Source organism: Prionailurus viverrinus, chromosome E2 (assembly GCF_022837055.1).
Source record: "Prionailurus viverrinus isolate Anna chromosome E2, UM_Priviv_1.0, whole genome shotgun sequence".
Classification (NCBI taxonomy): domain Eukaryota; kingdom Metazoa; phylum Chordata; class Mammalia; order Carnivora; family Felidae; genus Prionailurus; species Prionailurus viverrinus.
In genome coordinates, this window is record NC_062575.1 from 14,234,765 (window position 1) to 14,249,506 (window position 14,742).

General features: G+C 60.1%; 1 protein-coding gene across 1 annotated transcript in view; it reads right to left on the bottom strand.

Annotated features, from left to right (window-relative positions):
- Positions 1 to 14,742, bottom strand: part of VAC14 (VAC14 component of PIKFYVE complex) — a 102,381-nt gene that overhangs the window by 1,436 nt on the left and 86,203 nt on the right. The window contains exons 15-18 of the mRNA XM_047835958.1: positions 8,495 to 8,669; positions 6,914 to 7,032; positions 5,736 to 5,815; positions 3,793 to 3,943 (exon numbers count right to left, since the gene is read on the bottom strand). Of these exons, the coding sequence (XP_047691914.1) occupies positions 3,793 to 3,943; positions 5,736 to 5,815; positions 6,914 to 7,032; positions 8,495 to 8,669 (525 nt within the window). The remainder of the gene's footprint in view (positions 1 to 3,792; positions 3,944 to 5,735; positions 5,816 to 6,913; positions 7,033 to 8,494; positions 8,670 to 14,742) is intronic.

Consider the following 14,742-nt stretch of genomic DNA (forward strand, 5'->3'; position numbering starts at 1 on the left):
ACAGATGTGTATGGGCTGGGGAAGTATTTGCTTCTAGCCCCTGAGACCTAGTGGCCCTGGTAAGGGGGTCTCATGAAGGCTGTGGGCCGTTCACGGGAATCCCAGGGCCCTGTCAGTTCACAGGCTCCAAGCAGCAGCTGGGCACAGGAGCTAGAGAAGCCTGGATACGACCACTTCGTAGCTATTTGGCCTTGGGCACGTGACTCAGTTTGCTCATCCGTAGAAGGGGACTGCCACAGGGGCCACTCCACGGTGAGGGGGTGAGGGTGGTTCATATTCAACATATAAGAGCTTAGCCTGGTGCCTAGCCCCAGCCTAGGTACTTCATGGGCAGCCACTGTGGCTATGACCACTATGCCCCCCTGAGGTGAGGCTGGCCAGGGTTGAGCAGCTTGAGGCCTGGGGTACATCAGTGGCTCAGTACATTTTGGGGGAAACACGATGGCGCTTCACCTAAAGGAAACCCTTACCAATGAACTTGGCCCCTGACAGACATCTCTGACCATTCACCTGGCTGCTGGGGCAGGACCAAGGGCAGTGGGGGCCCTCCCCATGGTCAGGATGCCATCTGGAAGCTTGGAGGTGGCCTCCTGCACCCCTACTCAGTGTTGTTCCCTTCCTGTTGAAGATGTGCCATCTGAAGACACCTTGGATGGTGCCTTGGCTGCTGCTTTCCTGGGCCTCAGGCAACATTAATTCAACAAACATCAAGAGAAGCTAGGTGGGGCCCACTCTAGGGGCAGCATTCTGGACTCTGGCTGCCGTATGCAACTTCCCTGGGAACAGGGCACTATCAGGTGTCACCGCCTGGGCTTCTGGGGAGGCCGAGGGACACCCTGCAGCTTACAGCTCTAGCCCCAGGCAGTGACCAGGTGCTGCCCCAGCCGAGTAGGTGAGATGCGGGAGAGATCTGCAGGCCCGGACACGTGAGGCCAGAGCGGACACTGGAGTATGCTGTTGGATGCTGGGCGTTCGCGGGTCTGTGTGCCATTCCCCTCAACACTACTGACAAGCACAGGCGTCTGGTCCAGAGGCAGGACTGAGATTAGGGGTTTCCATGGAGACGCTGGCAGTGGGCAGCAAACCTGGGTGATGTGCACAGATGTGGCCAGGGAGGCGCGGGGATGGGGAGGAGTGGGCCATACCCTGCACTCTCTGGATGATCATGGTGGCAAGCGCTGCCCTCCGTGACTCAGCCTCTCTTCCTGGATCCCTCCTGGCCTGAGATCTTGCAAGTGGGGAGGAACATGTCCCACGGGGGTAGGCCAGGGCTCCTCTCCCTGCCTGTCACAGTGGGCATGGCTGCTGCTCAGGCCCTTCGAGGTCTGTTTACAACGCTCCTCGGGCAATCAGTGACTGGGGGGACACCCCGCCAGCAGTGGAGATGAGATTCCAGAACCCAAAGCCAGCCCTGTCTCCTGCCACCCCACCCATGCACCTGTCACCAGGCTAATGCTGGCAAGTGGCCCCAGATTTTCTTCAGAGGTCCCCTCCTGCCTCACTGAGATAATCTCTGGGGAGTGGCCTGGAAACCTGAGGGGGCCAGAGTCTCCGAGGCCTGCTGGTGCCTTGAGCACATGGAATGAGGGATGGGCAAGGGGTGCAGAACCACCTCCCCACAACCGACCCAGCTGCTTCCGGCTTGCAGGACTGTCAGGCAACCCAAAGCTGTCTTCCAGCTGCCTGCCCCTCCCAGGGCTGTGACTGTCCTCTTCCTCCTCTCCAGGGTGTGAGCCGTCCCTCTGTGCCCAGCGTTGCAATCTGACCCCTCCCCCAGCTGTTCTGGAGGCCCCTTCCCTGCCCGACATCTCCCTGCCTATATCTGTGACACAGCTCTTCCTAGGTTCTTGCAAAGAACCGCTGGGAACCCAGGGCCTTGAGGGCTGGGCAGAGCCTCAAGCATCCATTTGGTCCAAACGCTCATTTACGAATGAAGAAACCCAGAGCCAGGAGAGGGGCTTGTCTAAGTTCACAGGGCAAACCCTCAGCAGAGCTGGGACCAGATCCTAGTCCAAGCCTCTGAACTGTCCACTGGCCTGCAAAATCTCCTACCTAAGAGGCCTCAACCCCTTGGCCCAGGACTTCTCTGACTCTGGCCAAGGGGGGGCTCTGAGAGAAGCCATTTTCCCCAGCTTCCCTCTGCAAACTTGTATCCTGGCCTGGAGCACGCAAGGAGAGCTCCTACCACCCTGAGCTTTACTTCCCCACCCTAGACAAGGAGATGTCATGTGCAGGAGAATGGCCCTTAGCCTCACAGGGTCTGTGGCCTGGCCCAGGGACCTCCTTCAGGAAGGCAGCCTGGCTGGGGGTGGGGGTGGAGACAAGAACCAAAGGTCACAGGGAAGCAGCTGTTCCTGTCTCCTTCTCCCCTACCCCTGCACCAAGAAAGGAGGAATCCTGAGTGCCTGCCAGGGTAACCCTAACACCCACTGGACATCGGAAATGCTGGTGCAGGGGCCAGGCCAGTGAAGCATGGTGTGGCTTCAGGGCCTCTGTGTCCCAGGAGCTAGAAGTATTCTGGCCAAGGGATTCCAAGTGCAAAACCCACCTCCCTGCTCCCCTGGGGATTACTTGGGTGTCACTAAGAGCAGCTGAGACAGTGCCTAGCCCTGTCATCCCAGAGCACTGCTGTCTGGAAAAAGGGGTGGAACAGGCCAAGAGCTGGGCCTTGGCCTGGGGGCCACACCTGCTCGGGGCTCAAGCCCCTCCAGCCAGCCTAGGGTGGCCAGCCTGTCAGGTGGCCCACACCCAGCCTCTGGAGAGGCCAAGCTGGGTGGGAGGGGTGGTGGGAGTCTAAACCCAGTGCTATGGAGGGACAGGGGCTGGGGTCAGAGGCCCTGCGTGTGAGACAGGCCATTTCAAGGCTGCCTGCATCAGTCCCAAGGGCCCAAGGCCGAGGCCCTTCGCAAGAGCGAGGTGCCAGGCCTGCCAAGTGGCTCTAACAGCCTGGGAGGGAATTCTAGACACACAGGGCATCTGATGCAAGCTGGGTGCGCTCCATTCAGCGTAAATCTTCTCAGTGGCTCTGCTTGTTTCCATGGCGACCTGACAAGTGAAATTTTCCATCTCGAATGCCAAATGCCTGTGGATGAGGCAAAGCCTCCAAGGGTTACCAAATATAGACACGGCCCAACAGGCTCTGGGGGCCGGGCCAGCAGCGGGTTCGGGGTAGGAGCCTGGCTGAACGCCCCCTACCCCGCAGGGCTGCAGCCCTCCTGCCCGGAGTCCGCCTTGCTGGCCTCGTGGTGGAGGTGTGCCCAGGTCCTGTTCTTCCCACGGGCAGGGTCAAGCAGCGTAGCCACGGTGCCTCCGTGTCCCAGTGAGGCTGGGGTCTCTCTGTGGCCCAGGTTGGAGCCTCTGCCGTAGATGGGGGCGGTGGTGGGGAGGACCGCCCGAGGCCCAGCTCTCACGCCTACTGCTGCAGGACTGGACACCGTCTCTGACCCAGGACATGAACTCCTCCTCCTGCAGTCTCCCTCCAGGGGCCTCCGTCTGGGTGATTCTGGCAGGCCCTTTCATTTTTTAGATTAACTCAACCCTGATGGCTGGGAGAAGATCCTGCTACTCTCTACCACCTCGCAAACACTCGCAGAAGCCCCCAGCCTGGTGCTTTAAGAGGCCTAAGTGTAAGTGGCCACGGGATGGCCAGTCTCCGCAGTGCCAGAGGAACGTGATGCCAAGGCAAGGGAGACCCCTCTCGTGCCGAGTCCCTCTGGTCTGGCCTCTCCCAGTGGCGGAGGCCTCTGCCTCCCGTGGAGGCGGAGGGCAGCGGTCCCCCAGCCCGGCACTCACTCAGTCTGCAGCAGCTCGGGGTTGGGCACGCACTGTAGCCGGTGGGAGAGCAGCTGGAAGGCACTGCTCTGCGGCAGCAGCATGAGCAGGCCATAGAGGGCCTTGATCAGGTACGGGTTGTTCTTCACGTCCAGCAGCTGCAGGCGCAGATCTGAGGCAGGGCAGAGGGTAGAGGTCAGGGGTCAGGCACTGCCCTGAGCCACACCTCGGCCTGCCCGGGAGAGGGCCAGCCAGGTAGCTGTGGCTCAGAGAGGGGCAGGGGCTCCTCTACAGCCAGACATGCCTGCTCCCTCCTCCAGCAGCACCTCAGCCGTCCCCCGGATCTCGCCGCTCTTTCTTCCTGCCCACCCGCACGGCCGTCTGTCCCGAGAGTCGCCTCAGCCTGGTGACCCCCAAGCTGCCGGTCCTCGTCCCTGAGCCGCTACACTGACTGCAGCCTGGTGATGAGGGGGCCTGGGGCCTGTAGTGTAACAGATTCCCTGTCTGCTCTGCACGTGCCAGCACAAGAGAGCTATAAATAGGGTGAGCGGGAGAGAAAGACCGGATTAGGACAGCTTTAAGGGAGGGCAGGGTAGAAAAACGCTCGTGTGTGGCGCTGAACACACACCAAACTCCGGAGTGTCTTGGTAGGTGCTTTTGGGAAGCCTCCTCAGACACCAGCCATGCCAGTACCCCACCAGATAGGAGAGGTGCCCCTGGTCCTGCCCAGCACCCATCCCATTTAAACGGGCCCATGGTTCCCTCCTCTGAGCCCCTCCGGGAGAATCACTGGCTCCTGCTTTCTTGTGTCTCTAAGGCCCACTCCCAGGCATCCTTTGTGGAGAACGAGCCACAAACTTCAGGAGAGGCCATGTTACCCTGGCAGCAGCCGTGTAGGGGGCCTGGGCTGATGCTGGAGCCAGAGCAGTGAGGCCCTGACCAACCCTCTCCCTACCCCAGGGAGCAGGAGCCACCAATGGAGACGTAAGTAGACATCCCTGGGCCTGTGGGGTCAAGGCAGTCACCCCTGGGGGAGCCAGGCAAAGCAGGGTTGGGATGGGTGCTGGGCAGGACCAGGGTGAAGCTGCCGTGGTCGCTCCAACAAAGCTCTGGGCCTGGCGAGAAGGTGCCTGTCGTCTCTCTGGGGTCAGGCTGGACCTGGCCTCAGGTGAGAGTGTGCCTGGCTGCCCCACGAGGCCCTTGGGGAAGTGAGATGTTGGGCCAGGGAACCACTTGGGACAGGCTTTGCTAAACTCTGCTGGGAACAGGGTCTCCCTCCTGCTCTCGTGTCTCCTGGGCATCCATCACCATGGGGCCTGGCCGAGTGGAGAAGCTCGGGCAGGTCACAGGTGCTGCCAGAGGGCAAGGGCTCAGCCAACTGGCTCAGCAGGAAGGAGGCCACCGGCAGGGCCACCTCCCTGCTCGCCTGCCTGACCTAAGTAAGCATGCAAGTTTTATCCTGAGAGTCGCCTACTCTGGGGGGCAAGCACCGTGTGTGCGCCGAGGCACCAGGAGCCGTGCTCTCCCCAACCAGCTGCCACTTTTGCACATTCAGCCTGGATGTTACAATCAGGGAGCTCCTGCCCAGCCGCTCCGGCAAATACTCTGCTTTGTAGAGAGAGGAGGGCGTGGTGTGGGGAGGGGTGGCTGCGAACAGCTCTGGGCCAGCTCCCTCAGCAGCGGCCTGGCAGCACTACTCTGGTCGGCCGAACCACCCCCACGCAGGGATGTTATGGACCTTCAGGTGGGTTCGGCCATGCGCTGGTCACCTTGAGGCGCTTGTCCTGACACCATGTCTCAGTCCTATTGGACTGGACTCCCCAGCCCTGATTGTCATCCCCGGTCTTCCGTTCCTGACGTTCTAAGAAACACCCTGGGGTGAGTGCCCTCCCTGCCTCCCTCCCCAGAGGGAGCACAGCGGAGTCGGCTCCACCCCTGTCGCGCTCCAGAGGCCAGGCTCTTACATGTGAAGATGGGGCACTCGATCAGCTGCACCAGCTTATCCACCTCCGTGAGGAAATCCACCGTGACTTCCAGGTCCCCGCTGGGTGGGCGGGTCAAGGAAAGACTGGCTGGGATGGCCCATCTCTACGAGGGGCCTCTGCTGGGTGGGGCAACCGGAGAGCTGGGAACACATGCTCTGGGGCCCTGGCTTTGTAGGTAGAGCCTGTTTCTGCCTAAGCCCGAAGGTACACGGAGGACATCAGTCTCTCTGTCCCCATAAATGAGAAATGGCACAGCTGTCCCCCCCCTGCAGGGGCACTCCGGCTCTGCTCTGTGGCTCTCTCCTCTGCGCCCTCCCAGCTCTGAAAGGCTCTTATCTCAGCCCTGCAGCCTGTGTTGGGGGGAGGGGGAGGCTGAGCGGGAAAGGTCTTGGTTCCTGCCTGAGTGGACGCTTGTCAGCAGGGCCAAGGTCAGGGCTGTGGCAAGTGTGTGGCCTGTGGTTTCTGGGCCACGCCAGTGGCCGAGAAAAGCAAATCTAGGGTGTGGAAGGAGAGCAGGCACCCTGAGGGAGTGAGGCCAGGCCACACCGACCCTTAATGGAGGCACCTTAGGGACCCTCTCTCCTTACCCCCAACTCATGGCCCGTCAGGAAAGGAGGCCAATTGTGCATCCTAAGTAGTTCTTCAATCCAGTAAGCTGCTTTACTGCACTGTTTTAAGAACTGTGACCAGTCTGCCCATGGATGCCTTTCACAGGCCCTGAGGCATGCTGGGGGTCTTCTCTCTTGCTGAGGCCCTGTGGCCCAGGTCCCTGAGCTCCTCACCAGCAGTGCTGCAGACGCTAGAGCTCAAGCCCGCAGACCTCGCTTAGGTCAGCCCGACCGCCCCCCGCCCCGGGGCCCTCTCACCTAGGTGGCTCCATCAGCACCCGTCAGCACCAGGCTGGGCCCACTCAGCCTCGATGCCTGGCTTACAAGGTTTCTCCAGGGCCAGCTCCCCTCCACAAGACCTAGATGACCCCATCCGCTGCCAACAGTGCTCTCCCCCGCGCACCCCTGGCCACGCCCTCAGAGGTCCCCATGTCACAAGGCCTGGAGGCAGAGCACAGGGACGGGGTAGGAGTGTGGCGGAAAGGGAGCACTTGGCCCCCGCCTGTCCCTCAGTGGCTGGACGGGAAGGACAGTGAGAACGAAGGATACAACTTCTGGATGAGGTCATAGGCGTGCCGGTAGTTCTGGGTGAGGAAGCACAGGGACACCGTGGTGACTGGGTTGTGGCACCAGGAGCGGTACAGGCAGCAGAACAGGTTCTGGCTCTCCTGAGGAGGAAGAGGTGTGAGCGTCTGGCAGAGCCCCTACTCTTCCCACCCGGGGTCCTCACGGGGCCTGAGATCCAGGGGCCCTCGCCCAACGCCGGGGAGACAGCTCAGCACCCAGGGCTGTGTTTGGCAGCCCAGCTGGGAACGAGTTGTCACAAAGGAAATGCTGACAGCTCTTCCTCAGACCCTGTCATTACTCCCAGTCCCACAGAGCCACGTGGTGGTGGCTGTGAGGGCCTGGTCAGGCGTGAGCCCGTCCTCTGTGCTGGCATTTGTGCCCTCGGCAAAGAACGGTAATTGTCCTCCTAGAACCCTGTGGTCCTGGAGCCTGTGGGGCTTGGAGGGCTGTGGGGAGGGCTTGGGTGTGGGCAGGGAAGCTTCCTCAGGGCCTGGGCTCTCCCTGGCGGCATCCCGTCTCATTTTCAGATGCCATCTCCTCCCTCGTCTGCAGCCCACCTGGCACTGAGGAAGCGGCTCAGAGGCTGAGCCCACACCCCGAAGGGAGCCCCTGCCCTGAGGAAAATTCTTAAGTCCTCTGCGAATGTCTGGAAAGAACCACAGGAAGAAGGCAGAGGTGTGGCCTGGATCATTCCGAGCTGCCTGGCCCCAGATGCCCCGATGCAGGCTTGGAGGTCCTTGAGACGCCCGGAGAGGGAGCAGAGGCAGCGTCTGAACTGGGAAGGAGGGTGTGGGGTGGAGACCACAGCCCACATCGGGGAACGAAAGCCCTGGAGCCACCGGCACATCCAGGACAGTTCAGCCTCCTGCCCTTGGGCCGAGCGAGACCCTTGACCCGAGCGAGACCCTTGACCCGTGTCCCCCAGAGCAGGATGACAGGATGGTGAGCTCCTCCGGGCTCTCTCTGATCAGCCCTGGTGGTTCCTTATCCGGAGCCTGAGCCGGGCAGTGCTGTGACACCTTGACTTAGGACAGGATGCCTTGTGAGACAGACACGTCTAACTGTTGGAAAGAGGGGCCAGGGCCAGGGAAGAGGGCGTGGAGGCTAATAACCCCTGATGTCTGGCAACGCTGTCATCCAGAAACCTGACTCAGACAGCGTGGCATGAACTGCCGGGTCCCGTAACATGGTCCCAGAATCCAATCCACTCATTCTGCGAAGGGGCAGTGACCCCCTCAGACAGTGGGGTGGGGTATGAATGAGTGGAAAACACACTGTCTTTGGTGGATCCGGAGGGCACGTGGACCCTAGAGTCCAGAGCCTTTCGTGGGCAAAGGTCTCCACAGTGGGTGGCTAAGGAAACCAGTTGGGATTTACTGCCACGGTTGCCACTTCCACGTAGCTAACCCAGGGCAATCTGTAGTTTACACCTGACCCGGAGATCTGAGTTCATCCTGTCTCCTCTCTGTGAGCCTCCTGGGGCCTTGGGGTGGGGTAGCACGGCTGTGTGCCCGAGTGCACGCGGGATTAAACCCAGGGCCCGAGCCCATGGACACGGAGTACCAGGGTCTTCAGGTCCTTGAGCTGGTTTCTCAGCTGGAAGAGCTCTGTGGAGGTGAGCAGGATGGTGTTGAGGGTGTGAACCATGGTCGAGGCGAACTTGAGGTCCTCCTCTCGGAGCAGGATGTCCGCCATCGAGTGAAAGATGTTCTCTGCGTTCAGCAGGAGGCAGAGCTGCCTGGAAAATAGGCAGAGTAGAGGTTACGGAAACCTCCGGGCTTAACCTAGGAATCCCCTCTGGCGGCATCCTGAGGGAACCTGCTCTCTCTTGGGTTTGGCCTGGAACCTCAGCTCTGAGGCCTCTGGGGGTCACCGGGGCCTGGCTCCGTGCCTCCCAACACCACTCACCCTGGCTCAGCAACTCCAGAGCCCCCACAGGCTGGATTTACCTCCCTTCCCTGCCCCAGGCCCCAAAATGGAATTCTGAGAAAAACAGTGGGACTCTGCCTACCGATACCACCACAGAAGCGCCAACTTACCTTTCCGATTTCCCGCATACCAGAGCAATGCCCCCCACATGCCAAGCTACTCCCTACCCTTTCCCACCTTTACTTTTTGGATAGAGATTATCTTCATGTGACAAAGAACACACGTACTGGTCATTCGTGTCCTCTGCCCTCCCCGTTGGCATCAGGAACCTGTTTGTTTTGTTCGCAGCTGCACCCCCACCTGGAGTACACGGTGCCTGCCGGTAGCAGGGGCTCAGGGGGTGCTTGTGGGATGAACGAACCCTATGACAACCCCGAGTTTTCTCTTTGCTGCCTGGATAATGAAACGCTGGTACAGGGAGACAAAGTGACTTGACCACGGGGCCAAGCTAGGGACTTGCTAGGGCCTCTTTTCCTTCCTGCCACCTCTTCTCTAGTACTAGTCTTGCAGGGAATAAGACTTGGGCTTTGTGCAAAAGAGTCTCCATTTTATTAAAAGGAAAACAGGAAATCCAGAGAATGGAGAAAAGGAGATTTTTCCAGGGTCCCTGGGCCAGATGACGTCAACAGTGACAGGCAAGTCTCAAGGACAGACTCGGAGGAAGCCTGGTGACCGCCCTAGTGTGCCATGGTGCCCATGAAGGGCTGGCCTTGAGGGTACGAGTGGGCCTTCCTGTCGGGAGTCCAGGGATCCCAAGGCTCCTGAAAATCCAGAAGGGCAAACCAGGGAGCCGGCAGGTGGGGCTTGGAGGGGAGGGGTGTGGCCACTGAGCTCCTGACTGTACCAGCACGGTACCCCCTCCCATTTGGGGTTCAGTCTGTCCGCCTGCCTCCTGGTCTCTGCTTCTGGAAGTATACAGATTAGGACTCCAGCCTGTGGGGACAAAGGTCTGAGGCCTCAAGGTCTCGTGTGCTAAACGTGAATCACATTTGGAGTCAACATGCCTGAAACATGTCTATCCCAGGTCACTGAACTCACACTAAACTCTGCATTTATCAGGGTCTGGTTTCCTGCCTCCCTCTGAATACCAGCCATGCCTTGGGGCCAGACAGCAGAAGATTCTTCCCCACCCCCGGCTCCAGAAAAATCCCAGAGCATTTGGTAATGGAGAGGCCAAACCACGAAGTGCAAACAGTGGGCAGGCCGTCTCCAGCCCAGGCCCAGCTAGAAACGGCAGCCTTGGGCAAGAACCCACCAGAGAAGTGGAAACAAGGCTGTTGGGGGGTGGGGCTGGAGGGTGGTGTGGGAAGGGCTCTGTCATCACCTGGGTGGCTCCTGACCAGCTGGGTGACCCCAGTGTCTCTGGGCCACAATTTCTTTACCTCCTAATTGGGGGTAATACCTGCTTGTACAGTGGTGGCTACTCAGAGGAGAGCTGCCGAGACCAGGGATGGCTCATGTGGGGGTACATGGTATACGGTGACTGGACCCTAGCTGGGGTGACAGCCAGCTCACAGGAGGAAGCCTGGCCTTTCTGTAGAGCACAGACAGCACTTTCCGTCCCCTCCTGAGCCTCCCACCCCCGGATAAGCCCCGTCTCCAGGGCTGTGGGATAGAAATGTTCCAGGAGGGCAGGCCAGGGAGGAAGGGGAGCATTCTGACAAATGGTCACAAATGCCCGTCGGCTGCAGCTGCTGCCGTCTCCATGACAGAGGCCAACAGCTGAGGCTCTGCCAGGCAGCGTTCTCCAGGGACCGCGGGGCTCAGGGACCTGTAGCAGCCAGAGGGCCGGGGTGGCACTCTCACAAGAGGACAGCCGGGGAGGTGCAGGAGGGCAAGCAAAGGGGGTGGTGGTAAGGACAGGTGGGCGCCCTGGCCTCCTGGTGTCCCTCAGAAGCCAGGGACACTATGCACTACAGAAGGTGAGGGATGATAGAGTTTTCTGGAAATGCTCTTCTCCTGCCACCCGTGACAGCACACTCTCCTGGCCTTCCCCTTCTTCAGCAACTGCTGCTCCTCTAGGGTTGTGCCGGTCTGTGCACGCACACTGTGTCTCTCTCTCGTCTGCATCTCTTGGTGGCTGAGCCAGCTCCTCTATTTTCAAGGCTGTCTCTAGATCAGCAGCTGTCCAACGGGCATTTCAAACTTGGCAGGGTCACAGCACAACTCTTTGGGTCCCCCCAGGCCTGCGCCCCAGCCTTCCCCATCTCAGGAAGCGGTGTCACTGCTGCGGCCACCTAGCTGCTCCTCCCAAACCAAGGAAGGAGTCGTCCTCAATCCCCTGGCCTCTCTGCCAGTGCGCCTGCCAGACCGGGTATCTCTTCTGGTCAATTCCAAGCCGGCTCCTCACGGGTCTCCCTGCTGCTTCTCTCACCCCTACAGTCCACCCTCCCAGTGGACTGCCCATTGGGGCAAGCCTTAAAGAGTGCTAAACAGAGCACGCCCCTCCCCAGTGACTTCCCACTGGATCTAAACAAACACGGCATGGCTCCTTGCCATGCCTCCAGGATCTCGCACCTTCTGGTCACTTCTCTTCAACTTCAGCTCTTAATACTCCTCCTTCACTCCTGGCATGCTGGCCCCTTGTGCTTTCCTTCTGCTCCTGACCTCCGCCCTGGCCTGGAAAAGCTCTGCCGAGGGACCAGCGCGTGGCCAGCCCCCTCTGGTCGTTGAGCTGTCAGCTCTAACTCCGGGCCAGGGGAGGCCTCTGTCCAGGGCTCATCTCCCACCAGCCCTTTCTAGGGAAAGTCCTGTGTCTTTTCTGAGCATTTCTCACTACCTGGATCATCTGACACACTGTTTACAGGGTCCTAGCTGTCTCTCACTCTAGAACGTGAGCTACAAAGGGCAGGGCCCTGCTGTGACCTCATGACAAGGGCATGGCACTGAGTAGCTGCTCAATAACCACTGCTGAACGTTAGGGTATGAACGTGTCAAGGCCCAGCAATACTCCGGTGCACCACTCCAGCTCGCTCCCTCTGCTCATCCTGGGCAGGCCCCTGCATACTGTGCACAGGCCTGTCTGCAGAGAGCAGCCTCCCAGATGCTACATTTCCCCCCTTATCACCCAGGGCCTGGCTGCCCCGCCCAGGGAATGTGGGAGGCTAGTTCAGCGGAGACCCCCGAACCCGTGCTGTCAGGACACGGCAACAATACGTAGCACCAAGGAGCCTCCCCCAAGCTCCACTCATGAAATCACCACTCATGAAATCACCTCCCTCCCCCCCAGCGAAGGGAGGGAAGCTGGGAAGACGTACCCCGGAGAGGTGCAGCGGTGGGGGGCACACACCCCATCCAGCCTCAAGCCTCTGGATGTTTGCTTCAGCGGGGTTGTCTCCTCTGCCCCAGGAAGGGCTGTTCTGCCCCCTACCACTGTGGCTGGGGCAGGAGAGAGGGAGGTATGCAGAGGCAGGGGCTGTCTTGTCTTATCCAGCCTTTGCCATCCCATCCCAAGGTCACCCCAAATTGGGGAGAAGAAAAACAATTCCAAGACTGCTGGGACACGATGCCTCCAGAAGGCAGGAACAAAGAAATATTAGCTAGCTCACTAGAAGCTCTTAACCGCACGCCAGGCACCGTGCTGAGGGTGTTACAGGAGCCCCAGTGGGACGGGCAAGGGGTGATGTGAAAGAACAGCCGCTCCAGTCGCCGTAGGCTCAATGGGTCCTGGGCATCTTTGGGGGAGGGGAAGGTGAATCTGGGGAGGTCAGCTGGGCCATACCCTGGAGAGTTCTGAAGAGCTGAACAGGAAGAGGATGCTGATTCCTCTTCCTAAGTAAGAAGGTCGGGTGGGCACCCACTTTTCACTTCAACCTCGACTCCATGACATGGCTGCAAAGGTGGCCTCCGATTCCAGAGGCCCAGCCCTAGGGTCCTCGTGTGTCATCTCGAGGAGTCCTCACACACCGGGCAGGGGGGTACACCCGTCACTCCACACGGAGAGCACCACGCTGCCAGGCACACAGCTGATCAGGGGACAAGGAGCGGAGGATCCGGACCCAGAAAAGTCCACTTCCAGAACCTGAGCTCCTGTTCCTCTTCTGCCTCCTTGGTGCCCGTCCACGCCCCGTGGTGGCCTGGCAGATGGCCGCCTCACAGGGCTGCTGAACCATCGCCTCTCTGTTGAGTCCCAGCCCCGCCTGAGCTGCCTGCCTGGCTCTCCAGCACAGCATCAATAATGGAACACAGCTTGCAAACATTAAACATTTGCCTGTACTTTTAATACTCACATTAAAGTGCTATTCATCATGAGACAATGGCTTGCAGAATGCTTGGGGACAAGGTAGAGAGGTGAGGCAGGAGGAATCTACTTGGGACTGGGAGGGCGCAGCCTGGAGGCCCACCTCAGGACAGGGGCCCACGTGTTTGCCTGGAGGTGGCTGCGGGTACGTAGCCAGAGCCCCGCACATGGGCTCTGCCTCCCCCTCCTCCAGCCTCCTGCTGCCTGCCTGGGCAGCTGTTCCCTTACTTCTGGGTTCGTGTCGGGGAGGGAACAGTTCTCTTGGTCCCTCTGTTATATACCAGGAGCTCTCAGGGGAGCAGCTTGCTTCCGGCCTGATCCAAGACAGGGACCCTCACTTTCCCTTCCCTAGTGGATTGAAATGACGCCGCCTTGCCCAGAGAGGTGCCTTCTTTGGGGGTGACTTCGAAAGGCCAAGGCCTACGGCAGGGCCAGGGGCGGGCACTCTGGTGCAGGGCTGGCCTGGAAATGGCTGCACAACACTTGCCAGACCGGTGTGAGCTTTGTGTTGCCGTCAACCACTAACATTGGCCAAGTGTCCACGTGCACCAGACTCTGGCCCTGAATGGACACCGGCCACAGTGGCAGATGCTCTCCCCAGCCCCCTCTCTGACACCCACGCACGGCCCCTGCTTGAGGGGATGTGTGGGCCAGAGCAGGTAGGAGGAGGAAGGTATCAGGTAGCTCCAGAACAGCCAGAAGTCCCGCCCATGAGGCAACAGCTGCTGCCCACCTCATGGGAGAAAGGCACAGGCAGAGGCCAGCGCCCACTAGGCCAATAGGGAGTCTGGTGCTCGTCCTTCAGCTTGTCCTGGGAGCGGGAAAGGGGCCACATGCTGCTTTTCCTCTAGGGACTTGCTCAGGCCACCAACTCGGGGAAGGCCAAGACTTGATTTGGAGGATAAGACCTGCCCAGTGGCTTTGAGCTCCACCCTGCCCCCATCGGGGCCAAGTGCAAAGCAGGAAAGAAGAGGGGAACACTGCTGTCTGAGGGTGCAAGGTGGGGGCTGCTGCTGCCTCCAGATGCCTCTCTCCAAGTGGCCGGTCCCACTGTCACACGGTTCATTCAGTGGGGCTGGGCAGGGCACGAGGCACAGGGTTAAGCGCTGAGGAGGCCTGTTTTGGTAGTGGGAGAGGGGAAAGGGGGGTGAGCAGTTCCCTTGAGGACAGATGCACCCCAGGGCCTGGGGAGGCGCATGGCAGGGCCAAAGGAGGGGGGTAGCTGGAGTGTGGGCTCTTCCCAGGGCCAGGCCCATGTGCGGAGCAGGGGCCCGTAGCAGGGTGGGGGTCCTGGAGGGCAGAGTCCCCAGCCTGGGTACCCTTCCTGGGGAGGAAGCACTCTGGCTCCCTGCCATGCTGTGCTCTGGGGAATCTGAACTCTGCCATGTAGATTCGGGGAAGATGTAACACTTCTTCCCATGACCCCGCTTCCTTGCGCCCTCTGAAAACAAGACCAGCAAGACTGTCACGGCCAGAAGCTGTCGCCCCTTTCACTGTCAACCGATCAGTGCCCGCCCATTTGCAAGATGCGCACGCTGGCTCCCTCCTGGGGCTCTCCTCCTGCTCCGGTCCCCAAGTAAGGGCACGCTGATGCCCCCCACACCCCCGCCCCCAATCGTTCTGACACGGAGCCCAGAGCTGA